Consider the following 28,000-nt stretch of genomic DNA (forward strand, 5'->3'; position numbering starts at 1 on the left):
AGCTGTATTAAGGACTTAATCCTGGAGTCTTGACTCAGAGAGAACTACCACTTCAATCAATGGGAATTTTGTCTGAGTGCAGGACTTGGTCCTAAAGGTAGTTTAAAGATAACTATTTTTTTTAGAACAACTTAAACCTGAAATCACCAAAAAATTAAAATTTCCCTCAAAAAATAAAGGGCCAAAGTTGATTTTCTTCAAATTTTGAAAAAGAAAAATATGCTCTTTGGCTAAAATCTTGTATACCAAATTCAAACCTGAAATGCTTCTGCCCCCCATTGTTATAAACTCCTGAAAATATGGTTTTACAATGGAATCTTCTAGTGACCCTTAACTACAGTGTCTTGAATGCAACATTAAAATAAATAAGATAGCATAGTACAGATAAACATGCCTCCAAATCATATACCCGTTGTGCAATGAAACCGTAATTCTGAAGATGAAAGGAGAAGCTTATTTGAAACTATTAAATGATTTTTATATGCAGTTGAGGTTTTGGTTTCTTTCCAAGAGTTCCTTTACTAGTTTCTCTAGAGAGAAGAGATGCTCATCCACATCTTCTGGTACAAGATTCCTGATGGAATTGGCAAGTTCAAACAAGTATTCCGTGTTTCTTCCACTAGGACCAACTGCATTAAAAATCTGTTCAGCAATGTCTTCTAGGGGTGCTGGACCAAGGTAGTTAGGATTATCACAAGTTCCAATATATAACAACACATTAAATGGTTTTACTGAGGGATCTTTTGGATAGAAAATGACAGTTGTAGTCCTGTAGCCTCCTTTCTCTCTGAAGTCGAGGTATGCCTTTACTTCAACTTCTTGTCCTGCGGGCAATCTGTAAGCAACACCCCATACACAACCCTGTTGAAGAACACAACCAGAAAGGTAAATCTAAACACTGAAGGGATACTAGCAATAAACTTAATTTAAAACACATTTTTTTGGTAGAGCCCTTTCTACAAATAGTTTTCCCCCTTCGTCCTCTCCGTCCTTTATTTAGGAAAAGAGCTGAAATCAAAATGGTGGTTCTTGTTTAAGAACTCTCAGTTGACGTTAATTATGCCAAATTCTTTCTGCATCCTATTACGGATATTGGGCTTAGTTTTAGAAATAAAAGAAATTTGGTGCAATTTATTTCTGCTAACGTTGTCTAGTTGTTGCATCTGAATTTAGAGCACTAAACACGCAGGTTCATTTCTCTTAAATAATATTTGCTAAAGCATCAGCAGAGGGAATACAAAATGAGTTTTCACAATCTCACACAAATAGATTAAAAATAAATTCCTTAGATGGAGAGGTAGATTTAAAAGTAATTTTCACTAGATTATTCCTTTTAGGTAGGTCAGTCTTCATTTCTAAAACTTTGAATATTGCTTTATTCTGATACCTATATTTTAAAGGATTTGTGTTTTAATTTATATGTACCACCAGTGTGTAGAATTGAAAGAGAGAAGGCTATCTTAAAGTTTTGGCTTTATTTTCTGCTACTGGGGAAATTCTGCGTCACTGTGCACGCACATAATTAATGAGCCACACATTTTTAATTTTTTGCACAGAAAAAAGCATCTGCTGAAAAGTTGCTGCAGTTCCACCTTTTGCCCACGAGAGGGTGCTGTGGTGAGAGACTGCAGCAGCAGCTCCCAGCCAGTAGGGAAGAAAGAGAGCCTTCTTCACAGCACCTATAGGGCCAGGTCAGGAGACAGGGACTATGGGGAGGCAGACAGTGTGGGGTGCTGGGGGGTCAGACAGGGACTCATAAGGGCTAGTCAGGGAGGACAGACTGTGGCAGGGGCTGAATGGGAGTAGAGGCACAGGGCCACATGGTGATGGGGAGGGGGGTGTAGAGCCACATAGGGATGGGGTATCTGAGTAGGGCACAGATGCACATGGGGATAGGGTGTCTGAGTGGAGGAGGAGGGACCTGTGTCTGATTGAATGGGAGAGGCTAGGGTCTCCACGGGGGAAGCTCCCTAACAGTTGCCCCCCCTCCCCCCCCCCCGGCACAAAAAAACCCAACAACCCCAAACCTGTTCCATACTTCTCCCACCCACATCCAACAACCTTCCAAGTTCACATCCAGGCTCCTTCCCCGCAATTATTTCCCTCTCCCTCAGCTTCTCCATTACCCCTGGCTCCCCCCAGCCTTTGCACTGCTTCTACAGTGTGTGGGAAATATGGTTCTGTATTGTAGTTTAAATGAATTATTACTTAGAGTTCTGTATTAATATGCCTAGTAAAGAATCTATTTGTCAAAAAAACACTTCTGAATCTTTTTTTGTCTGTATTGTTACAGACATATTTGCTGACAGGTATTTTGAAATAAATGATCAAAAATAATTGAAACTGGTGTGATTATATTGTTATTTTGACCAAAAAAAATGCAGAATTTTGCAGAATTTGAAAATACTGTGTGCAGCATTTTTTAAAAATTTTTGGTGCAGAATTCCCCCAGGGGTACTCTTCTCAGAACTAAACCCTATAATATCAGAGCACCCAACAACACTGTTAACAGAAATGGCATTAAAACATCTTAAGAATCTGGATGTTTAGCCATGTGTCAGAGCTAGGTAGGAATTTTCAGAGGAAATGTTTTTTGGTCAGAAAATACTGATACATTTTCACTAGAAGTTATGGTTTTAATGAATCTCTTTAAAAACCAAACAAAACCTGAAGGTTGCGCAGGTCCAGGGTGTAATTTCTGGCCAAAGACAGAAACCTGAGCCCAGAACAGCCAACAATTTCATGCTTAGGGCACTCACCTGGGGTATGGGAGACTCAAGTTCAAGTCCCTGGTTTGAATCAGGCAATGTAGGTACTTGAACTTGGGTCTCCCTCATCCCAAGTGAGTGCACTAATCACTAGGCTCTTAGTTATTTTAGGGTGGTCTCCCTCTCTTTTTGCAATTTTTTTTTTTTTGAAAGGCCTAGGATTTGTTCCAATGAGAAACAAAAACAAGTTTGAATCCTCAGTTCTTCACAAAACAGAATTCTTGTTTTCTGTCCCACCCTAATGGTTTGTCTTCAAAGCTACAATTCCCAGAACTTTAATTTTAGTTTGGCTTAGAGATGGTAATCTTTCCCTCCCTTATATATTTTCAAACAAGAAGAGAAATCCTAGTGACTTAGCCCAGTGAAATCTGTATACCTACAGTGACCATGCCACCAGTGCTTAGCAGTGATTTTTAGATGAGGCCTTAATTTTTTGTTACATTCCCTGTCCATCTGTTTTCTCCTGCAAGTTTCCAGTAGGCAGAAAAAAGAAATGGTGATTTCTAGGATACCCATTAAGGCAACTATATTGTTTCTTACTAGAAGGAAGTTACTTGTTTTTGAATTAATTCAGAAATAGCCTCAAATTTAACTTGCCCTTCATAGGACAATGCAAGAGCAATCCATTTGTTAACATGAAGTTGGTATAAATATCGTTGGCACTGAATTGACTACAAAACAAAGTAATAAATTTATGTATCATTCTAAATTGGCCGCTGCTTCAAGCTATTTTGGGGGATTTCAGCCCCTAGAAGTTACTTATTTTTCAGTTGTTTGACCATATTGTGTACAACAAAATATTAAAAATACTTGAGTTAAAAAAAGCAACTACTACACATATGTGACAGGTTTCAGAGTAACAGCCGTGTTAGTCTGTATTCGTAAAAAGAAAAAAGAAAAGGAGTACTTGTGGCACCTTAGAGACTAACCAGTTTATTTGAGCATGAGCTTTCGTGAGCTACAGCTCACTTCATCGGATGCATAGCATGCATCCGATGAAGTGAGCTGTAGCTCACGAAAGCTCATGCTCAAATAAACTGGTTAGTCTCTAAGGTGCCACAAGTACTCCTTTTCTTTTTTCTTTTTACATATGTGACAGTTACTTATCATAATGAACTGTGTTTTATTTCCTTCCCCTGGGACTGCATCTTGTTCAACCATGCAGTCCATGATGAACCAGAAGAAACTGCTGTTTTCTGTTTTATCCCTTTCAGATGTAGTAGTTTTATCTTGGGCCAATACTACTTCAAATGGGTATGTCGGTACCAGTAACCCACACCTCTCCCCAGATTGTTTTCATATGTGGATAAGCTCTAAGAGTTTTTGGTTGCAAGAGAAGTTTCTGTTTGCTTCTACATGCACGTCTCCTCTTGAGCTGTGGGTTACCTCTACTGCTTATTCATACTGATGCTAAAACAATGAGAATAAGTCTTGTTGCAGAAACAAGGATGTTATACAACTGTTATGGGCAAAACAGTTCATGGGTTTGGTATTGGATTTAGAGGAGCATTGGTTCAGATGTCAAAAGGAGGAAGCAATATGACGGTTTCAAGGGAAGCATTCTAGCTCCTACCCCTGATTATTTTCCCTTTTTAAAATAATTTTCAATGAACTACAAAGGGAGAGAGTTAAAGCAGTTCTCCAAAACAGCATTTTCAAATTAAAGTTACCTCTTCACTCTTGTTTCAGCCATTTGAGCTCAATTTAATTATAAACAAACCAACTATTGAATCAGTTGATAGTCTCAAAACAACTTAAGGTTGTATCAAAAAATCAAGATTAAAAAAAAAAATCTGATGGTTTGCTCTGGGACTCCTGCAATCACAAATAAGTTGGTTTAACAATACAAATACAGCAAGAACAAATATAACCATTCTTTGCTTATATGGGTGAGTGTGTGTATAACATAATGGTATCCAACAGTACTGTAGTGTGAAAAAAAACTTACCAGAAAGATACAGAAAGTCACATTGACAGACACTGTACTGCATTGTGCTTGTTTTGTCAGCTACAAAAACAGTTGAAGTTTATGATTACGGTTACATTTACCTCTATTCATTGCTACCATTTCAGGGAAATGTCAATGTTACAAGTATTTTGCCTTGCTGAATAATAATTAAAAGTACAGTGAATCTTCACTGTTATGTCAGGCATGAGCCCTGTTTAGACAAACTCCCTTCAAGGTGCCCAAGCCCCTGCACATTATGTACACTGGCTACACACCATGCTCACCCTAGCCCAACTGTGACAACTAGGCTAAGCATGTACAACCTAAAAATGAAAACTACCTCAGCTCTTTGCAAGGAATGTATTTAAATGAGCTCCCTGCCTCTTCTCACACCACTGTTCACTAGCTTAGTGTCCTCTCTGTTCCAAATTCAGTTGTACTTGAGAATCCTCCTTCCTCCCCAATCTAAAATAAATGAAAATGCAGGATGTCTGAGGGAATTTACCAGTGGACTGTTGTTTTTTTACTTACCCAGATTACTTGCCTAATAAGAGGAGTGGTGACTCTTGCTATTTCTTCCTCTGCACACTGATTTCTATTTGGGTTTGTGGAAAACCTTAAGTTTGGACCCTTGTTTCCCCTCCCTAATTGAGCATTGCTTTGACTCCTCTAATGTTTCCTTCATGACTGACTGACATTTATCAGGAAGCTAGGTAAGAGTCTGCCTGCCATCTCCATCCCCATCTAGCCTCTTGGGCCTTACCCACAATCCCCATCTGCATATTCAATTCTTCCCTGGAGCCATATTTTTCCGGCAGCAGTGCTAAAGCCAAAACCTGCATTATCATATCAGAGGGAAATCCTTATTGAAAAAGGAGCAGCCTTTGGGTTTACATAGCTTGGGAGGCTCAGGAAGCTTTAGTGGGTCAGCAACCACAAACAATTTTAGGCTGAAGAGAGCTGTTAGATGAGAGGAAAAGTTTGGCAAACTAACTATTATTTAAATCATCTTTTGAGATTTTGTTCCCGTTCTAAGACCATTGCTCTGATTTGGGTATCTTGAAACAAAACCAAAGAGTTGTCATATAACAACTGCAAAAAAGTGTATGCAAGATCATCCCCTATTCATAGGTCTTTTGATAGACTAAAATGGTTTTAAAATTGTCTGTAGACCTTTGATGGTCACTTCCAGATGGTTCACAATGGTGAAGCCTCTGTCAGACTTCAAGCAGGAATGATTCATGCTAGGTACAGCTTAATGCAGGACTCTTCGTGCTTATGGAGGTGTTCTGAATGGCTGAACTTAAACACCCATGCACCTCTGCATCCTGCAGAGATTCACGTTTTCTTGCGTGGAAGCTTATTTGCATATTTAGGATGGGGGATGTTACTAATAAATGTAAAATTCTACCCCCGAGAGAGGAAATGAACAGTAGAGTTACACAACTGGGGAGGTGGTGGGTTTATAGGTCCCTCACTATCTGTGAGAGAGTGACGGAGCAGTACTAGCCCAAAAAGGTCCTGCCCCTCAAGAGCTGCAGAGAATGCTCCAAATGGAGGATCTGCTTAAAAGGGGACTCTTGCAGTCAAGCAGGGGCAGAGTGAAGAGGCTGCCTGCAGGAAGGAAGCCAGTTCCTCTTTAGCCAGTTCCTCTTCTGGGACAGAGGAATCCACAGGGGAAGGCTTGGACTGTCGGTAAGGCCCAAGAGGCTAGACCTTTCCCCCCTTTCTCCCCCCCCCCCCACCAAGGGGAATCCTTGGACATTGGGAAGAGAGTTGGGAAACCCCTACTGATTATATGAATAACTGACTGTTTGCTTCCCTTCCAATCGAAAGTTGCTCAGAGTGCTGTGACCTCACCCCAAACTGAGGAGAGAATAGGGGAGGTAGGAAATACCCCAGACCAGCTTCCCCTGGACCATCTCCCTAGAGGGGACTGAGATACTCCTCATGTATTCCCACTTGGGCCTGAACTTGGTGGAGAGGGAGGGCCCAGGTCCTTGTCCCCTGCCTTGCTCCCCTGGTCTGACTGGGGGAACCTGAAGAAGGATGGGCTATAACTTGGCCGCCAGTCCCTGAGATTGCCCAGCAAGGCCCCACAAGGACTTTGTGTGCTGTTGAGCCGTGGCCTACTCTCTAGGCATGTTGGCTCCTAAGTGAACCTACTACAGGGGGACAATATGCTCTGCACCTCTGCAATGAACTTTATTTTGTGTTGTCTCATAATATTGTCCTATTACATTGTTTGATTACAAGATGATGTATTGCTTCAAGAAAAGGATGGGAGAGGATATGACCGCACAAGACTTGATGTGGTGTTAGAACTTTTTAATTATGAAATAGCATTTACTCTACCCAGTTCTTTTCAACCGAGGGCCACAATGACAGCACAGTGCATCAGTTGAGAATTGCCTCTAACTCCATGTCACGCCAATTAGTTCCAAACTAAGGGCCTGATCCTGTGATGTGCTGATCTAGTTTGGTTGATATCAGTGGGAGATGAGGACACTCAGTATCCTGCAGGAATGGGTTGTATAAAAGGACTCCTGCCTTAAATTTAAATCTGGAAGAGAGAGAAGGAAACACAGCCTACCCTTAGAACACCCAGATTCATAATTCATGCACTGTATAAGTCTGAGAATGATCCAGGCTAGACAGTTTGCATTAAGGTCATGTGTGTGAAAGGACAAACGAATAACACTCAAATGATTAATATGGTTTCATATTGCAGTTAACACAAATGGCTTGAATGCACAGAAACCAACTATATGAACTATACACATTATAAAGATGACATGCTAAAAGAGGCTAAATAAATCTAGTCGTGCTATATAAGAGCACAGTCCTGTTGCCATAGCTCATGTGGGTAGTCCGACTGGGAGTCATAGGAGTCCTTCAGTGGGATGACTAATGGTGAGCAAGAACTATCAGACTAGGCCATAGTAAAGTAGTTGCATGTAAAAGCATGTTTCCTTGTCAAAATCTGACCAGACCAGATATCTAGGCAAACCCCCTCCCTTATCTCCCCCAAAATAAAAAAACACTTTTTGCTATTTTATAAATCAGAAAAAAAATGTAGATTTTCTTTTACATGGACAGATTTAAGGCCCAATTCTGCCATTCTTCCATGTGTTTTACTCTGCAAATATTTCAATGGGACTTTTCATGGAAAAAGGGCTTGCCCATCTGTAGTAAGACTAGCAGAATCAGGCCTCTAACCATTCCCAAAAAGGAGCTTTTGTTTAAGCTCACAATATTCATCAGTTCATCTTTGAATCAAAGAGTTTAAGCAAGAGTTACTGTGGCTTAATCTTGACACAGGCCAGATTGTATTTTAGGGAAGCTATCTTATAGGATGTTCCATCAGAACACTGTCTCAAACTGGTAATAGCTTCCAGGTTGTATAAATTTGACAGTAGCAAAACTCTGTTTGTTTAAACAAGGCAGTTAATTTGGGTATTCAGGAAGATGCTTAAAACTCTGCCTTCTATAATCATGAAGCCAAAGCACTTCTAGTTGCTTTTAGACTAACTAGCTAAACTAGATCAGTTGAAAGCCATTATATGCACCATTTTATATAACATTTGGATTTTAAGAATGTTTTGAAAGCAAGAAAAATTAATCAAGTTATTTATCTACACACTAAAGATAAGAAAATGCAGATTCATAGAGCCCTTAAGTTCTGAATGCAGTAGGACATTCTATATGCTTAGAATAAATATTATGTACAAAAAAGGAGTACCATACCTCAGGATCTTCAACAAGAGTCACAACTCTTCCAGGCTAAAATGAAAATAAATATTGCTAGTTCAGTGAAAAGCTTTTTTTGTCAAATCATTAGCAAAAGTGAACAGTTTTTTTTTTTTAAATAGAGAACCAAACAAAGAATCTCATTGAAGTCTATCCCTTTAGACGATTGCGGCTCTAGCATGTGTATGTGTGTGTGTGTGTGTACACACACACACACACACACACACACACTGAAGTGATCTGTATTAGAAAACAATATGGGAGTTAATTGGTGGTAAATAAAACTTTAGCTTTTAAGTGGAGGTGGTAGGAACACAGAAATAAAGTTAAGGATAGTGTAGACAAACAATTTTGAGCTCCTTACTTTTGAGTGTACTGTGTAGAGCAACTCCTGCTGCCATTTAGAAGACAATGGCAATCTTGACTTCACTGATGTAGAATTACGCTCTTACTGCTTTTCCAAAAAATTGTGTATGTAAGACATTTTCAGCCTCTTAGATTTTAGTCTGAATTTATATAAGTTGCCAGCTCAAGTCTGTGAGAAACTAATAAATAATTCCTTTCCCATACATCAATTTTCAATAAGGGTTTATGCCAAAAAATTACTTAACTGTGGTATAAAGAATTAAATGAACTGGTTTATGAAAATTTTCTATTGTTGATTTCTGCTTGTTTTTAATCATCTTACCATTTTCCAGCAACAAACAAACAAAAACAAAAAACCAACCAAGCATGTCCCAATAAGAACACGTTCTGGGTACATGAGATTGCAATGAAGTACATACCCTTTGGTGCTGAAATCACTCACTACTGCCTCATAAAGGATTTAATGCATGTTTGTGTTTTTGTTAATCACATCCTGTTTTCTAACATTTTCAGATTTTTCACTTGCATTTGCCCCTTCAGTTACCAAACAGTCCAGGGGGAAAAGACACAAAATAAGTTAAAACTTTAAATTCAATGGTAGACTATAAAGATGAAGAGTGAGTTTGATATTCCCAGTAAGCGTGAATGATGGGGCCAAATTCTACATTCACTTAAACACCTGTCATTCCTGCTGATGTTCATGGGAGCTGTGACATACATCTGAAAGCAGATTTTGGCCTAAATGGTTTATTATACCAGAGGAGTTCTTATCTCGGGAGAGGATAAGGATAACCAATCTCTATTGGAGTTTTTGCATTAATATCAGTTTAAGACATTATACTTAAACTCCAGCCTTTATCTGACAGTGCCTCTCTTTAGAGGGTGCAGGTTTTTAGACAGACACATCTTTATTTCATTGAAGTCAATGGGGACTCGCACGTCCATCTAGGAGTAGAGTTTCTTTGTTGTAAGTTGGCCCTAAAATAAAATTTAACTCCACAGGGATGAGCTCTGACCTGTTCTTCTGAGTGAATATTGTGAAAGGGGGTAAAACATTAATTCTTATAGAGAAAATTAGTAGAACTGAAAAGTATATAACTTTGCTCCTGTACCAGTACATTTACATATAATATAGTGCTCAGACTTTGAACATGTAAAGAGCCTAGCAAGTCCTTGATTCTCACTCAGAAAATGTTGATGTTACTTTTTGTGTGTACTGTAATATCTCAACTCTGATTGCTTTGCTTTGCTTTCTGTTCTGGGGAAGACTTTAATTTACTGTATTTTTTTAATACTGTAGTACTAAAAAGCTGTTCCCATTTAACACCATCACACTCTGGAGTTAGACAAAAGCAAGAAACAATCAGGCCCATTCCTTCCTTCCTCCTAGTTTGACTTTCTTTTTGGCAATGTGCCATGTGACTCTTTTTTACAATATTCATTAGTCGCATTCACTTCTGCTTCAATCCATTACTTTCACGTATTTGAATCTTTTGGGTAACCTAGTCCAAACGTTGGGCTTTCCTTTTTCTCTCATCTAAGTATATCTGACAGTAGTCCACTTCTACCATGATGATTGAGAACCTCAAAAATCTCTTCTACTTCAAGTCCTCATTCAAAGTGTTTAATACTCAAAGTTGTGTCAATGCTTCAGTTTGGTAGCAGTGAATGCTTTCTATCCAAACAAACAGAAGCTAGACTTCTCAGTATTATCGTCATTTTCTCTTCTTGTTTGTCTAGTGGATCAAGTTTTCCATTACTTCTGAAATCTCAGGAATTAGAGGACTTTCATTAAGGGTGCCACCAAACAATAATTCATCAATGAGTGGTAGCTGATTTCAGTGATATGTAATGGTAGCCCCAGTAAAATAACAAAAGGATATTTGACTAGCATATCTTTTATTTGTTGAGTTTCTTCTGTTAATATTTTTTGAATGAGTGGGCACCCCAGATATTGGAGGTGGGGAAACCTAATTCCCCGCCCCCATGTCAGTGGAGGTATTAGATATATTTTTATTTTCACTGTTTTAAGATGCAGCTGATACAAATAAAAAACCCACATCAGGTTTTGTATTAAACAACAAGTAAGTTATGTTGTACAAATAGTCTTACAAAAATATTTTCTATTATTTCTCCTGAGTTCTGCTGTCTGCCTTTCTCTCTCATTCTTTTCCTAAAAGTATACTTGTGTACAGGGTCTGTTACATTTAAAATTCTGTCTGTATGAGAGCTTATTTTTCTAGGTCATACTTTTCCCAAAGCTGAGTTTAGATTTTGTGCATTTTCTTTAGGCCTATTCAATCTGAGAATGCTGAACTATGTAGTTTAATCTGCAAATATTGAAAAAATGGTAGAGGACTGTTATACAAAAATTAAAAACAAATGTAATTCAAAATCTATATATTTTGTATATCTTCAAAAGCTGAGAGTTTTTTAAAATCTACTCCTCTCATATTTTTTTAAACTACCTATTCTTGAGTTCAGATTATAAATTTCTTTGTGTAGGATTATAAGAGACAGTAAAGAGCTAAATTCCCTGTATGTTTTGTTCTAAATTTTTAACTTTTACTAACCCCAGGTGGGTAGATGGACTTTGGGATACATAACTGTGGCCAGATGTCTCTTAGATTCTGGACATTCTACTGTTTTCAATACAGTGTTTTCGTACTTCTTGGTGGTCAATCTGTAACAGTTTTATGCTCATGTGTCCCAGTAATGTTAGGGCCAGATTCTGCCACTCACTCGCTCTATGGAGTGCCTTAGGTCTCTTGTAGGAATCACAAGGACTTCTGAAGGTATAACGCACTATTCAACATGAGTAAGAGTGGAAGAATCTGTCCCATTGTTTAGCAATTTCTGATTTAGCAAAAGTGTATAAGCAAACAGACTAAGATCTTTACTTGCTAGTTGAATAAAGAAAATTGGCCTATGTGATGGGCATGCTACTGGTTCCCTTCCAAGCTTGGGAATGACAGCTATTGCATACTTTCATACAGAGGGATGTTTTTTAACTACCCTTTTAATGCCACATTAAACACATGAGGGGGCCTATCAATTTCTTTCAAATGCATATTAACAATCTGTATGAACCCAAGGTTTGCCATTTTTCATATAGGTATGACTATATAAGACTTTTTTTCTCTGAGGGATTATTCATATGTCTGTCTAAAAATAATTCTGGAAGTTTTGCTTTATTCATATGTATTTAAAAAAAAATTGGGTTTTCTGTTACGTAAAGTGTTTTTTTTTTTTTTTTAAATAACTGGTAGATTAAATTTTGGATGGGAAACAGTTAGCTCTTCTGTATTCCTAACTGTATCTAGGTGCATCCGATGAAGTGAGCTGTAGCTCACGAAAGCTTATGCTCAAATAAATTTGTTAGTTTCTAAGGTGCCACAAGTCCTCCTTTTCTTTTTGTGAATACAGACTAACACGGTTGCTACTCTGAAACCTGTATCTAGTTTGTATTCTTTTCCGTTTTTTCCTATCCAACAGCTTATCTCATTTCCTTTTTTTGTATACCTGAGTGATCACATGTTTCAGCACCTCAGTTTCCATATATGTTGCTTTGTGGATTTATCAAGATAGACAAATAGCAAACTGGAACCTCTTCTTTAGTCCATGCAGTAGTGCTTTGAGTATGTCAGTTTATTAAGCTTTGGCAGAGAAGCATAAATGGAAACAGGTACTAAAATGCATGCCCACTCATGCTGATGCGCACTCTTCAGATAGGAAAGTGATGGCAGAGGAATGAGTTTATCTACAGGAGGTGCAGAATGTTTTAATTGTTGCGTAGAGTGCCTATCTTACATAAAACTACCCATGACTGACCGCATTAAATATTTACTCCCTATATTGATGTAAACAATCATCAGTCAGAAATAGGGAAGTTACAGTAGAAGCTGTTATCCGTCCCTGTACCAACCGGAAAACTCTATAAACCAGCATTTCTAATCATCATAGAAAGTCTGGTTTATAGTCCAGTTGACGTGGGGCCGGCAAGCTCCCTACCTGGCTCCACGTGGCTTCCCGGAAGCAGTGACATGTCCCTGCTGCTCCTAGGCAGATGAATGGCCACAAGGGGTTCAGAGTGTGGGAGGAGGCTTGGGGCAGGGGGTTAGGGGACTCGGGGTGCCAGATCCAGGGGGTGCTCACCTCGGGCGGCTCCCTGCAAGCGGCAATGTGTCCTGGCTGCTCGAAGGCGGAGGCGCAGCAGGAGGCTCTGCGCACTACCTCCGCCCGCAGGTGCCGCCCCTGCAGCTCCCATTTATCCTGAGCCCCCTCCTGCACCCAAATTCCCTCCCTCTTTGTTAACTGGCATTTTTCACTTACTGGCACCCCAGTTCCCCCAACATGATGGATAAAACAGCTTTTACTATAAAAAGAATCAGAAACAATATATGTAAATGTCTTGTGTTGTGCCCTGAGGCTTACTAGACGAGGGCAAACTTAAAGAGTGAACTTCAGAGTCGGGTTCCTTCAACTGAGAAAGTTCTGGCACTGCTCCTAGGGAGTAAATCTCCAGGACACAGGAATCTCCCAGCTGATCTTAATGGCTGCAACAGGGTATAGTTTGGAGATGGCCTTTCATAACCAGATTCTAAGCCATTCATAGCTTTAAGGGCCTCTTCACTTCTAAAAGAAATTCCAGTGCAGATACTAAAGTCCATATGTTTGAGCCCACCTCACTCCAGGTGTGCAGCCATGTTCTGCACTAGCTGGAGTTTCCGGGTAAATTTGAAGGGTAATCCCACGCATAGCAGTCCTTGGCCTGGAAGTGACATGAGACATGGATGACAACAGTGAGGTCTGCAGTGAAGCGGCTAGTTACCAGGGTGGATAAAAATCAATGATTTTTTTTGATAAAATGCTTTGAGGAAAAAACCTATCTAAAGATAGTTTTAATTAAGATACATTATAGCTCAAAGATATCATGGAATCGGGATTATAAATTCTAAAGTATGAGACAATATATTCATGTAATGTTTAAGAAAAAGTTTTGTAAATGAGTTCCAATAGTTCATGGATTAGGGACCCAATCTTATGGGGTTCCACAGGCTTCTGTATAGATTATTTAGGTTAATCTTTCTATCTACCCAAGGGGACTCAGTGCTCAGTCTAGAAAATACCATCAGAGATGCTTAGTTTTGCAGTTCTCAGACTATGGATTTGTGTCTCCAGAGGTAACATGCTTGTTAACAGCAAAAATGTTTTAAAATAAATATATAGAGGGGAGAAATAACTGACCTCAACTCTATTGTCCCTCTGCAAATTTGTGTACACAGAGTCAATCCCTTATCTCTCTCTAAAAGTGCAGTTTCGAAAAGTTCAAAGAATAGAAGATTGTTGGGGGCGGAATAGATCTGGACAAGGAGAAGAAGTTTGGAGATAAATGTGAGAAGCGAGAGACATATGTTTGTTTGCTGTTGAAGAAAAAAATCCGGAATACTTAATGTTGTTTTAGTTAAATAAAACAATTTAAATGTCTGTCTGGTCATGTTCTGCTCCTAATACAGCATGGTAAGAAAATCCTCCAAATATTAATGATTAACCTGTTGAATTGGAGATACACCTCAACCCCGATATAACGTGACCTGATATAACACGAATTTGGATATAACACGGTAAAGCAGCGCTCGGGGGGGGGGGAGGGCGTGAGGGAGGGAAGGCTGTGCGCTCCGGTGGATCAAGGTAAGTTCGATATAAGGCGGTTTCACCTATAAAACAGTAAGATCTTTTGGCTCCCCAGGACAGCATTATATCGGGGTAGAGGTGTAGTTCAACCTCTCAATGACTTCATAAATATCTGCTTCAATTACCTTTGGTAAATGAAATAACCAAACAATCATTTTCTGATATAGCTGTAAAACAAATCTGAAAATTTTTCAAAATAAATCACTGTTTAAAAAATGTATAGTGTGTACCTTCTAAAAATGAAACCTACATCTATCTCTGAGTTGTGAAGAATATGTATTAAGGTTATAACAACCAACAAGAATGCACTTTTATGTAGAAAACCATGATTAAATCGAGTCTTCCTGACTAGTGATTTAAATCAAATCCACCCTGCCAGTTATCACCTCTCCAGTCATAGGAGGGAAAGTCAGAAAAGAAAAGATGGGGAGGGGGAGTTAGTGGGTTAGAGATTGGATTTATGGCTTATTACAACAGTGTTTATATTCAGTGTCTCTTCACCTTGAATGGTCCCTTGAAATAGGTGTTAACTACTTATTGCTAAAGTAATTTGTCCCATCTTGTATTGAGCAGGGACACTCTTGAGTACATTTCCCAGACCTGAAGAAGAGCTCTGTGTAAGCTTCTCTCTTTCCAACAGAAGTTGGTCCAATAAGAGAGATTACCTCACCCACCTTGTCTTTCAAATATCCTGGGACCAACATAGCCACAACAAAACTGCTTATAAGGAAATGTGTGATAATTTAGGAGTTTCTCCAAATCCACCTTTTCTAAACTCTCCTCAATGTTAAAAGCATGATAGCAATTTGTGAGAGCATTAACAACTTAAAAACTGTTTCTTTAAAAAGGACATCATCATGTGTAGTTAATTAAAAGAAAAAAAAATAAATTCCAGATACCAGACCTTTGCCTGACTCACCTTGACAATTAAGGCTCAGCCATCATTTGTTTCTCTCTCTTATCACTGAAAGAACCATACAGTAGGGGGAATGGACAAAACTAAGTGACCATACAGAATAAACAAAAGCTGACAAGATGTCAAATGCATACAATAAAACTACCAAATTGAGGAAAAATATACTCTGATCTTTCAGTTGTAGTGACAGGTGTGGCTTGTAATAGTAAACCATTTGCAAAGTGTGATGATGTTGATGTCCCTTTAAATATTCACTGTTAAATATACATGTTTTATAGATGAGTCAGTGCATGTAAAACAACCATTTTTGAAAAATAAATAAGAACTTTGGACCTCAGTCTTGTCAAAAGAATTGTGTGGCGTCCCATTGACAAATGAGGTTCTGCCCAGGTAGGGACCCAATCACATATGGCAAATTGATGGGTCTTGCGCTTTCTTTTCTTGGGGAGGGTTCAGGGCACTGTTTCTCGCCCCTGAACTGGGGTATTAACTGCCCCACTAGTGTCCTAGAGGAGGGGAGTGGAGAGGGAGGGATCCAGGCCCGCCCTCTACTCTGGGTCCCAGCCCAGGGGCCCTAGGGATAGCGGTAAACCGCTTGAACTAGTGGTTCCTTCCCCTGGACTACTTCCCTCTTCTGCCCTTCAGCTTGTGGGGCTTCCTGCCCTCCCTCTGCACAAACCAGGTGTCCCTTTACCTAGGGTCTTGGTCTTCTTAGCCCACCGCAGCACTTCTCCAAACTCTCCTCTGCTTCCCTCCAAACTGCTCTCTGCTCCAACCCCAATCCCCTCTGCTTCAACTCCTCCAAACTTCTCTTTTCTAACACTCTCCTGCTGCCCTCTGGCCATGCTGTATCACACACATGATTCTCTTGCAGGATTGGGGTGTGTCTCTTTCTATATGAAGTGTAATGGTCTCAGAATCACTCTTTATGCTTTGCTCTTTAACTGGCTGGTCCTTTAAAAAAAATCTAATTTGCTAAAAGTAATGATAAACAGTATCCTTCTTTGTTTATAATTTGTCAAATTTATGTCCAAAATGTTTTTATGAACTTATGCCCTGATCCTACAATGAACTCCATTCAGGCCCTGGTTGTAAACTCAAAGTAGAGCAGACTTGATGTATTATTAGCAGCCGATCTCTGAGTGTGAAAAATCCAGACTCCGATACAGCACTTTTAGCACAGGATGTTAAGAGTACTTGGCAATCTGATGAACAGCTTTTTTCCACTTTATTTGTGTTGATCTCCCCCACAGTGCTACTCAGCAAGTGGGATTCACTATAATTTTAAAGTAACTGCGAACATTTACAAGTAAATATTATTTGGCTGGCAAAATGGGATAGGGGAGCCAAAAGAAGAGTGAAGATGGGCTGAAACACGCCATGAGGATTACAGGGAAGATGAATAGTAAAAGATGATATAGAGTGGGGGAGCAGATACCAAAGGGAGGAGTCCCAACAAAAGAATAGTTATGGAGAGGGATTAGACAGAATGGGAGCAAATTATCACTTCTGATAATTTTTTTTTAAATTAAAAAACAAGATGTTGGATTCTCTTCCTCCACATGCCAACTGTTAAGTCAGATCCTGGTCTTTTTGTATTCTGTAGAGCAGAGTAAGTTGGAGCATTTAACCTAGGTCTGAATTTTGCCACAATCTTCAATTACATGCATGCAAACTCCCGAAAGATGGACACTCTGACATTCCTTGATGGGAATCCTGCCCCCAAACTACCTTCTACTTTTCACCCATATGTTTGGTTAGCTGCCCAACAACTGGTTGACCAGTCCCAATCAGGCACAACACAAAAGGTGCCATAGTGCCACAATAGTGCTGCATAATATGCATCTCTATAATTTTCGAATGTTTATGGACCAAAAGTCAAATGGAGTATTTGATCAGTGGAAAAGATGACATTTGTCTGTAGACCTTTGATGGTGCTTAATCCCACACACTTTAGTTGGCATACTGAATTCTTGTATCACATATGCATTGCAAATATGAGAACACCGTGCAGTCCATGAAGACAGTCCGCCAGATAATCACACCCTCTGGAACATGAGAATTTTACAGATAAGAAAACTGAGGCACAAAGAAAACAGCAAGTGTGGCAGAACTAGAAGTAGAACCCTGGACTCCCAAGCTTGCACTTTCAACCCCTAGATAATATTTATTGTTAAAGATGCTTAGTGTAATTTCTGTGGTCTTCAACAAAGGCATGGAGAAAGAAGTTATTTCATGTTCCACCATAGTATAGGAAGTATATCCAAAGCATGGTATTTGAACTATTAGTAGCATTGAATTTTGTCTCTTCTCATGAAAGACAGGCCGTGAAGCAGCTGAGGCACAGAAGTCTGAGGAGGTGTCTCGGAAAGCAGCTGTGTTTCTGTCTATCCTAGTCTTCAACATGCACGATAATTAAGTGTCCGATTGTGTTACCAGGTTATAAAGCCATTCCAAGGATTCCAGCGATAAGCCACAGTGACCATACTTAATATTTATAACCCTATGAACTTAAAATATATATACTTTTACGTGAATATGGCTTATAAAATAACTTTTAGAGTGTGTCTACAGGGGGAAATAGTTTACAAATTGTTGATGCATTGCAAAAGTATAACACACACTGTGTTTGAGGATTCAGTAATTCCCCAGAAAAAAAAGATGTTAACTCCTCTGCAAGGCCCTAAATTCTTTTACCCTCCTTTCACCCCTACAGCTTCCTTCATCTCCTTTTTTCCAGCTTGACTGCATACTTCCAGCTACACTGCCTCTTATACTTCAAATGTCTTCCTAACTAGTTTGCTCCTCCAAACCCACCTCTTCCAACAATCACTCTTTTCTTCATCAGTAATCCCCACACGTGAACTATTTTTCAGTGACAGGGAACATGTTTTAATTGCTTTGAAGAGTGCCATGTAAATTGCTGCAAGATACTATTTTTCATAACTTTGTGTTTTCTGAATTTTACACAAATAACTGACATTTCTGTTTTCACAAAAAAAATTATACATTCATCTCTCTCTTTCTGGGGAAGGATATGAGTTAGCAAACCACTGTCTTGTTTTCTGGTGCAGAAGTACTCAATCAAATGTCAGTGAACATCACATTAATGCCTGCTAATGTACTGGCCACTCTCATTTGAGACTCTCAGACTAATCAAATCAGCATCTTAAAATGTAATGGAGCTAGTATACTTAATGCAATGTGTTTTGCAAGAAGGTGGTAATAATAATTTACATTTTAAAATTTGCCTTCATGTGCAGTGTTAAGGAATATCTTTCTAATATAGCATCCTACATACTATATATTATGGCAGTAATAGCAAGCATTGCATTTTTAACTAGTGTTTAACTACATTATTACAATAAGGTAAGTTGAGCAGTTAAAGTATGAATACAAGGTCATCATTATGTTAAGCCGAGTTTTGTACAAAAAAGCTTGCAGTCATTGTTGTACATAAAAATGCTCATTATGTGTTCTTTATTGTACTGACTATGGAATGTTGTAGCAGCAAGTATTTTCAGTAGGTTTTTCAACTTGTAGGCTAGTATTTCACTGCTATAATTTGAAATGGAATAATAGTGTTGAAGGATGGGTTTCACTTGAAATTTACACACAGTGAATAAATTTGTTCCTGGTGTAATTCCTTGGATTTTAATTCAGTGGTGGGCAACCTGCGGCCCATCAGTGTACTCCACTAGTGGGCTGCGAGACAGTGTTTACATTGACCGTCTGCAGGCACGGCTGCCCGCAGCTCCCACTGGCCACAGATAAACTGGACCCAGTATAAGGGACACCTGACTCTGCATCTGCTTAGTGCATGTTAAAAATAAAGTTATAACATCCTGTATTAGCAGCAGAGTGGCTTTCAGAATAATAATAAAGTCACACAGAGGGCACTGTGATACATTCGTGTAGTTGGTTGCTGGTTGCAAGTGATAAAACTTCAAAACTTATAAAACCTAGATAATGTATATTGTGTATTAGCTCAGTTTTATAATAAACCACAGACTACAGTGTCATCAATCTGACAAGCTAACAATCAAAGAAATTCAGAGTTAAAACAAAATCCAGATTGACTTTACATTCTTAACTAATTTTTTTCTTTAAAGCACCAGCTCATTTAGGGTTAGATTATGCTTCTAGATCCAGCCTTGAGCCGGGGTCAGTGTGTAATCTGCTTTTCCCCAGGAGTAGTCGTAGGAGGCATGGTGTCTCAGAGACTCTCCTCTAAGGAACAGTTCCCTGGTGCTCCCTTTTTGTGCAGGAAAACACAACTGAGAGAGGAATCTGCCTCAGCCCTTTTATAGGATTCTTCATGCACACCCACTAGAACCCACTTTGCACACTCCTCTGCACAACCATGATCAGGGCACAATCTAGTCCAAAGTAAATTACAGCTATGACTTCTTTAAAGTTGCCCTGCAAAACAAAGAAATTGGGCATGTGCTGATTTTGCTGCTTTATGGTGTATAAAGGAGGTCCAAAAGGGTTTTTCTCTGTGTGGTTTTACATTAAAAATTTAGATCTTGTCTGCCCTGGAAAATGCTTGTGTCTCTATATGTGGGAATTTTTACAGAAAATTCCACCTGTGTTAGCATCAGTTCAGCTGCATGAGCATTAACAAAACTGTGAGTGCTAAACACAAAAGTTTCAGCAATTTCATTATGTTGGTAAAATTAAAGAAGTACAAACCCAGTAGCATGGACACAGTTATACTGATATGACAATCTTTATACTGGTATGGCTTATTCCAGTACAGGAAGGCGAATAAAGCCATATCAGTAAAAGGCACATTTATACCACTAAAAGTGCATCCACATTATTGGAGGTGTACCAGTATAACTATTCCAGTAAAGAATTACACCCATAACCTATAGTTATATGGATACAAAACCTCTATGTAGACCAGGCCTAAGAGGTCTTCCAGCAAATGCAGGGAAGATTGTACTTGATGTTTCCTGTCAATCCGTTTGTAGGTCTTTATTGGCATTCCAGAAGTTCATCCTGGGTTGATAAGGGTCCTAATAATCTGAAAAAGCTCTTCAGAAATAAAATATGGATCATTATTTTGATCCAATGATAGGATTGTCTTGGTGTTAAAAAATAAAATAAAATAAAATAAAAAATCTGAGACATAAAAATTTTGTATAAATTAATTATTACTGATCCATGGTTGCATGAACCTATGCATCCTCCTTTTGAAAATGCAGCATTTCCTTTTTCAATTAGTATAATTCTTACGTCTTCACTAGAGCTGCTCTCTTTCTAAGTCAGTCTCCAGTTTTAGCTTGGAGTTGCCAATGATGTGTAAATGAGGTGACCGCTTTGGGGGGAAAAACCTCAGTGAACAACAGAAAAGTGTATTTTAATTAAATAAAATTAGCATTTACCATTTTTCTTTCATAAATTAGGGAAACTTGAATATTTGGCCCATTTTCATATACCACGTCCAGTATGTTAATGATCAGTTAAGTATTTCTGATGACTAACTAATTAGCCACATATGCAACTGTAAATAACATAGCCCTGTCCCATCACTGTCATTCCCCTAATTTGCTGGATGTTTCTGTAACCTATTGTTTCCTTAGCATTTGTTGAGCTATTTAGAATTATATAAGGGTGATAGCTCTTGTGCAGTGAGAGCGATGCAGGATTTCAAAATGCAGTAAAACTATATTATGCTCCTTCCTGTCACTTGAAAAATACACCTGTCCACAGGAAATTGGAAAGGATGCTTACAACTGGAAATTGTTTTTAACTTCATAATCCTGTGGGGTTTTTTTTAAATACCAGATTAAAAAAATAGGATAAAATCTCTCCTCTTTTAGTTTTATCAACAGGCTAAAAATGATAAAGCCCACACAGAATGAAGTAGGTTGCGCACATCTCCGCTTTGCTTTAGCGTCCTATTTATAGATTCATACTTCCCCCCCTTTAAGATTCAACAAAAATGAGATTTATTTTCTCCTGGCTATTTTGCTAGACGCACATTATCGTTTGGGATTTGTTTCAACTACTGAAATTAACTCTTTTTGGTTATTCCTGCTGCCATTGCTATCTTAGAAGTCTTGCATTGCTTAAAAGATGTCCTATAATGTGAAAGTCTACGATTTAGCTACAAAAAAATGACTTTAAGGCAGTAAGAGTCTCTGAACTACAAGGAACAGTTAGCACCTAGTACATTGTTGGCATCATACAATCATAAGTTGGAAGTCACACCTGAAATGGTCACTTCCTAATACTTATGAAAGGAAACTAGAGTATTTTGAAGCAGAAGGCATGACTTATTCTTAGGATGTATTTGGTTGTGTGTGCAAGGTAGACAGGTTTTCTTAAGTTTTGAAAAAGTACTGAAAGGATCAGTTTAAACACAATAAAAATTAATAACATCAGCCTCCTCTAGGTACTCCCATTTTAATCGATCACTTAAACTATTTCCTTGCACTTCTACCTTAAAATAAGTTAAAATAAGTTTCTCCCTACATGGTAGCACAGTGCCCAACACAATGGGACCTCATTCTCCTCGGGGATCTTTGGGTGTTACCACCATATAACAAATAATGTTGATAATAATCAACTTGTATTGGTCTCTATGTTGGCTTACGATAAACTTAATTATATAAACAGACCAAATTCAAATGTATTTGTCTCAAACTTGGTACTATCATCCTGGTCTTCTTTTCCCTTCTCCATTTTGTTCTTGTTGCATCTTGTCCCTACTTATACCCAGTTCCTGGAACTGTAGATGGATGCCACCAAAGTCAGTGAGGCTCCACATAGGCACAAAGGAGTCCATCTGTACTGAGGCAGTTGCAGATAGTGATCTTAGACTATAAGCTCCAAGGGGCAGGAACTGTCTTAAGAGTATGTTTGTACAATGCCCAGGATGGTGAGGCCCTGGTCCTAATTGGGGCCTCCGAGCACTAATCCTTTAATATAAAAAATACACTGAATTTTAGTGTGTTGTTAAAATTATATAGAACGTAGGTTCCTCCAGGGAATAGTGATGGCAGTGGTGATGGTAATGGGATGGTTTACACAAGTGGTGAGCCAGTGTAATTGAATCCGTATGTAACAGGAAAATATTAATTTTGGAGCTTTGCCAACTTTATTTAGAAGCTCTTTTCACATTGTGAAGTCCTTCAGCTACTCTGATACTACTCAGATTTAGGGCTTGTCTACACTACCGCTGGATACTAGACGTGATAAATGGACCTCTGAGTGCTCTCCTGTCAACTCTGGTACTCCACCAGAACGAGGAGCGCAAGCGGAGCTGACGAGAGAGCGTCAGCTGTCGACTTACCGCAGTGAAGACACCGCGGTAAGTAGATCTAAGTACGTCAACTTCAGCTATGCTACTCACGTAGCTGAAATTGTGTATCTTAGATTGACCCCGTACGGTAGTGTAGACAAGCCCTTAGAAGTGGATCAAGGAAAGATCAATTTACTTATTTCATGCCAAATGAGAAATAGTATTGGTATATAGTATTTTGGATCAGTAATTCCAGGTAATTGCATCAGTGCTTGAGGTGAGAAATGAACTTCAGTTGAAAGCAGCAGAATGGATTTAGTTTGGGAGGTTACAAAACTAGCACTACAAGATCTGAGGCTTGCTCTACACTACCAATTTATGTTGGTATAACTAATCCACGCCCCTGAGCAACACAGTTATACCAACCTTAACTCCCTGGTGCAGATAGCACTACATCGATGGGGGGAAGGCTTCTCCCGTCGACATAGCTATCCCTCTCGGGGAAGCAGAGTATCTACGCTAGTGGGAGAAGCTCTCCAGTCAGTGTAGGTAGTGTCTTCAATAAGTGCTACAGTGGTGCAGCTGGGCTTAAGTGTAGACAAGCCCTAAGTATTGTATTGGAAATATAGGGGCATTTTCTAGTTTTGGAAGTTTGCATATGCTGAGTTCTTTGGAAGTCATGTGTATGTCTCCAAAGCCCTGACATAGCTGGTATGGTTTTGGGATTTCTGAGGTCTGACTCTTACTGTAGCACAAGATTTCTCTAATACAAAATCAGAACCAATAATTTAAAATGTCTAGCTATGCAGAAGATCATAACACTGTACTTTTAACCATATGAATATTGAAGCTGTTCTTGGCAATTATTCACCAATTACACAAATAAAAGAATACTGTACTTCTTTGAACAATGCCATAAGAGTGAACCCATTTTACTTTTCAAAAGTTTACTTTTGTATTTCAATAGACTAACAAAATATAGAGCTTGTACATTTATTACACTGCTCCCTGACCTCCTTCCTTCTTTAAAGAGATGCTGCCAACTCAATTTTTTGAAATTAAGCAATTTAAAAAAAATTCCAGTTTTTTAAAGCATTATTTTAATATATTCTGAAATTCTTTTAAAAACATTCCTTTAAAAAGAAAAGGAGGACTTGTGGCACCTTAGAGACTAACAAATTTATTTGAGCATAAGCTTTCATGAGCTACAGCTCATTTCATCGGATGCATGCAATAGAAAATACAGTGGGGAGATTTTATATACACAGAGAACATGAAACAATGGGTGTTACCATACACACTGTAACAAGACTGATCAGGTAAGGTGAGCTATTACCAGCAGGAGAGAAAAAAAACCTTTTGTAGTGATAATCAAGGTGGGCCATTTCTTGCAGTTGACAAGAACGTGTGAGGAACAGTGTGGGGGTGGGGGTGGGGGTGGGGGGGGGAAATAAACTCCCCAGACAGAGACAAACACCTACAAGATCTCTATCAAGCGTTCTTACAACTACAATACCCACCTGCTGAAGTGAAGAAACAGACTGACAGAGCCAGAAGAGTATCCAGAAGTTACCTACTACAGGACAGGCCCAACAAAGAAAATAACAGAACGCCACTAGCCATCACCTTCAGCCCCCAAGTAAAACCTCTCCAACGCATCATCAAGGATCTACAACCTATCCTGAAGGATGACCCATCACTCTCACAGATCTTGGGAGACAGGCCAGTCCTTGCTTACAGACAGTCCCCCAACCTGAAACAAATACTCACCAGCAACCACACACCACACAACAGAACCACTAACCCAGGAAACTATCCTTGCAACAAAGCCCGTTGCCAACTGTGTCCACATATCTATTCAGGGGGCACCATCATAGGACCTGATCACATCAGCCACACGATCAGAGGCTCGTTCACCTGCACGTCTACCAATGTGATATATGCAATCATGTGCCAGCAATGCCCCTCTGCCATGTACATTGGCCAAACTGGACAGTCTCTACGTAAAAGAATAAATGGACACAAATTAGACGTCAAGAATTATAACATTCAAAAACCAGTCGGAGAACACTTCAGTCTCCTTGGTCACTCGATTACAGACCTAAAAGTGGCAATTCTTCAACAAAAAAACTTCAAAAACAGACTCCAACGAGAGACCACTGAATTGGAATTAATTTGCAAACTGGACACAATTAACTTAGGCTTGAATAAAGACTGGGAGTGGATATGTCATTACACAAAGTAAAACTATTTCCCCATGTTTATTCTCCCCCCCCCCTCCTCACACGTTCTTGTCAACTGCTGGAAATGGCCCACCTTGATTATCACTACAAAAGGTTTTTTTTCTCTCCTGCTGGTAATAGCTCACCTTACCTGATCACTCTTGTTACAGTGTGTATGGTAACCCCCATTGTTTCATGTTCTCTGTGTATATAAAGACAGGTTTCAGAGTAACAGCCGTGTTAGTCTGTATTCGTAAAAAGAAAAGGAGTACTTGTGGCACCTTAGAGACTAACCAGTTTATTTGAGCATGAGCTTTCGTGAGCTACAGCTCACTTCATCGGATGCATAGCATATCGTGGAAACTGCAGAAGACATTATATACACACAGAGACCATGAAACAAAACTTCCTCCCACCCCACTGTCCTGCTGCTAACAGCTTATCTAAAGTGATCATCAAGTGATCATCAAGGAAGGCCATTTCCAGCACAAATCAAGGTTTTCTCACTCTCCCCCCCCCCCCCCCCCCCACAGACACACCTACAAACTCACTCTCCTGCTGGTAATAGCCCATCCCTCTTTGAAACCTCTCTTTATAATGCGCATGATAATCAAGGTGGGTCATTTCCAGCAAGAAACTGCTGAATTGGAATTCATTTGCAAATTGGATACTATTAATTTGGGCTTGAATAGAGACTGGGAGTGGCTAAGTCATTATGCAAGGTAGCCTATCTCCCCTTGTTTTTTTCCTACAAACCCCCCCCCCCCCCCCGCAAGACGTTCTGGTTAAACTTGGATTATTGCTGTGCACATTGTAAGATGAGCTATTGCCAGCAGGAGAGTGAGTTTGTGTGTGTGGTTTTTGGAGGGTGTGGGTGTGTGTGTGTGTGGGGGGGGGTGGTGAGAAAACCTGGATTAGTGCTGGAAATGACCCACCTTGATTATCATGCGCATTATAAAGAGAGGTTTCAAAGAGGGATGGGCTATTACCAGCAGGAGAGTGAGTTTGTAGGTGTGTCTGTGTGTGTGTGTGTGTGGGGGGGGGGAAGAGTGAGAAAACCTTGATTTGTGCTGGAAATGGCCTTCCTTGATGATCACTTGATGATCACTTTAGATAAGCTGTTAGCAGCAGGACAGTGGGGTGGGAGGAAGTTTTGTTTCATGGTCTCTGTGTGTATATAATGTCTTCTGCAGTTTCCACGATATGCTATGCATCCGATGAAGTGAGCTGTAGCTCACGAAAGCTCATGCTCAAATAAACTGGTTAGTCTCTAAGGTGCCACAAGTACTCCTTTTCTTTTTTCTTTTTGTGTATATAAAATCTCCCCACTGTATTTTCTACTGCATGCATCCGATGAAATGAGCTGTAGCTCACGAAAGCTTATGCTCAAATAAATTTGTTAGTCTCTAAGGTGCCACAAGTACTCCTTTTATTTTTGTGGATACAGACTAACACGGCTGCTACTCTGAAACCTTTAAAAATAAAGAGTTTCAACTCCTGTTTCAGATTATATAAGGATCTTTTTAGCAAGGTTGAAACTGACTGAGGAACTAAATATGCAAACACCTGAGTGATTCTGTGAGAAGTTCCATTAAATCAAAAGGACTTAAGCACACAACTAACTACTCACTTGTAAATGTTGCCAATATTGAACCGTGAGGCCTCTATCTTGCAAGCTGTTTCTGCCCCCCTGTGCCAAAGCAGACCTCCATTGTGTTCAGTGTTGTTGCTCTGCATAGGGTATACCCAGCAGGTCAGCTTTTGTTAGATTGGGGCCTTAATGACTATCGGGGGAAAGGGTGAAACTAACTGCACAGAATGCTGACAAATACACAAAATAAACGGGGGGAGGGAGGAATAGAGATGTTATTTGTTCTGTTAGTGTCTAACAGAAAGCTATTAGTTGTTACATGTAACTACTAGTAGGTACAAAATGTTCAGACTAGTGTGATTCTCCAGCTGATAGTGCAAAAGATTACCCAGTAACTTTGATTATGAAGATGATGTAGGAGGGTATAAGGGGTGGTGGTTTGTTTTGATGTAGGGGTGGAGGACTGCAAAGCTATATATGTGAAATTCATATTAAATATGATGTATTCAGAAGGCAGGGGAAAAGTAGAGGGTTACTTTGTATTTACCTTTAGAGAATATTTTAAAACCTATGAAGTTTTGAAATTATGTGAGCATGTAGTGGAATGGAGATGGGACCTGTGTGAGAGAGGAGTTTGATTGGGTGTGTGAATGGGACCTGCTTGTACATGAGAGAATAGTCGAACTGTGGAAGTGTCCTTTGGTGCAGAGAGGACTTGGGGTGTGTGTGAGGAGGACCTGTGTGCCTGGGGGAGGGGGGGGGGAATCTGCTGGGGGTATGTGGGTGCGTGTTGGGGGGGATTGCATGGAGGAATAGTGTGTGTGTATGGGGGAGAGTGCCTGAACTGAACCTAGGGATGGTTGGGAGGAGGGGAGGCGAAGGTTAGGGATCGTTGGGAGGAGGGGAGGCGAAGGTTAGGGATCTGTGTATATGGTGGGGAGCTGAAGAGCGGCCCGTACCTGTATTGGGGGTATGTGGAGGGGTTCAGCGCTGGGATCTGGGTTAATTTCTGTATAAACTCACGGGGGTCAGCTCAGAGCTCCCTGCTTTGGATGGGCCGCTGGTCAGCATCGCGTTCCCCCCTCCGCAGCAGATTACATATCTGGAACGGGGAGGGCGAACAGCAGCTGCCACCGGCACTTCCCCTCTCCTGCCCCCTGCGGGCGGGTGGTGGGTGCTTCCCTCCCCGGTCGGGGCACCGGCAGGACACGCTCCCTGCGCCCAGCGCTCACCTTGCCCGGCACCCCGCGGTGGTCGGTGCTGCCCTGCCAGAACCTCCTGCTGTAGCCCGTGATGTACCCGACCATCTTTTCCTCGTAGGGGAAATCCACCTTCCAGATGAGGGAGCCGTAACCGAACACCCACATGGTTCTCGCCCTGCCTACGTCCCGCCGGCCGGCAGCCGCCCCTGCCGGTCTCTGCTGCGCTTCCCCCAGACTAAGGGCAGAGCGGCCCCGGAGCGCGGCGTGTCGCACAGCGCCGCCTGGCAA

At 40.1% G+C, this 28,000-nt stretch overlaps 2 protein-coding genes across 2 annotated transcripts in view; one reads left to right on the forward strand and one right to left on the reverse strand.

Annotated features, from left to right (window-relative positions):
- Positions 1-28,000, forward strand: part of ASB3 (ankyrin repeat and SOCS box containing 3) — a 126,797-nt gene that overhangs the window by 12,570 nt on the left and 86,227 nt on the right.
- CHAC2 (ChaC glutathione specific gamma-glutamylcyclotransferase 2) lies at positions 234-28,000 on the reverse strand. The gene is made up of 3 exons (XM_074949407.1): positions 27,743-28,000; positions 8,464-8,499; positions 234-861 (listed from the first exon to the last, which is right to left on the reverse strand). Exons 1-3 carry the CDS (start codon positions 27,875-27,877, stop codon positions 478-480), a joined length of 555 nt encoding a protein of 184 aa, XP_074805508.1. The 5' UTR covers positions 27,878-28,000; the 3' UTR covers positions 234-477.

Source organism: Natator depressus, chromosome 3 (assembly GCF_965152275.1).
Source record: "Natator depressus isolate rNatDep1 chromosome 3, rNatDep2.hap1, whole genome shotgun sequence".
In the NCBI taxonomy this organism is placed as follows: Eukaryota; Metazoa; Chordata; order Testudines; family Cheloniidae; genus Natator; species Natator depressus.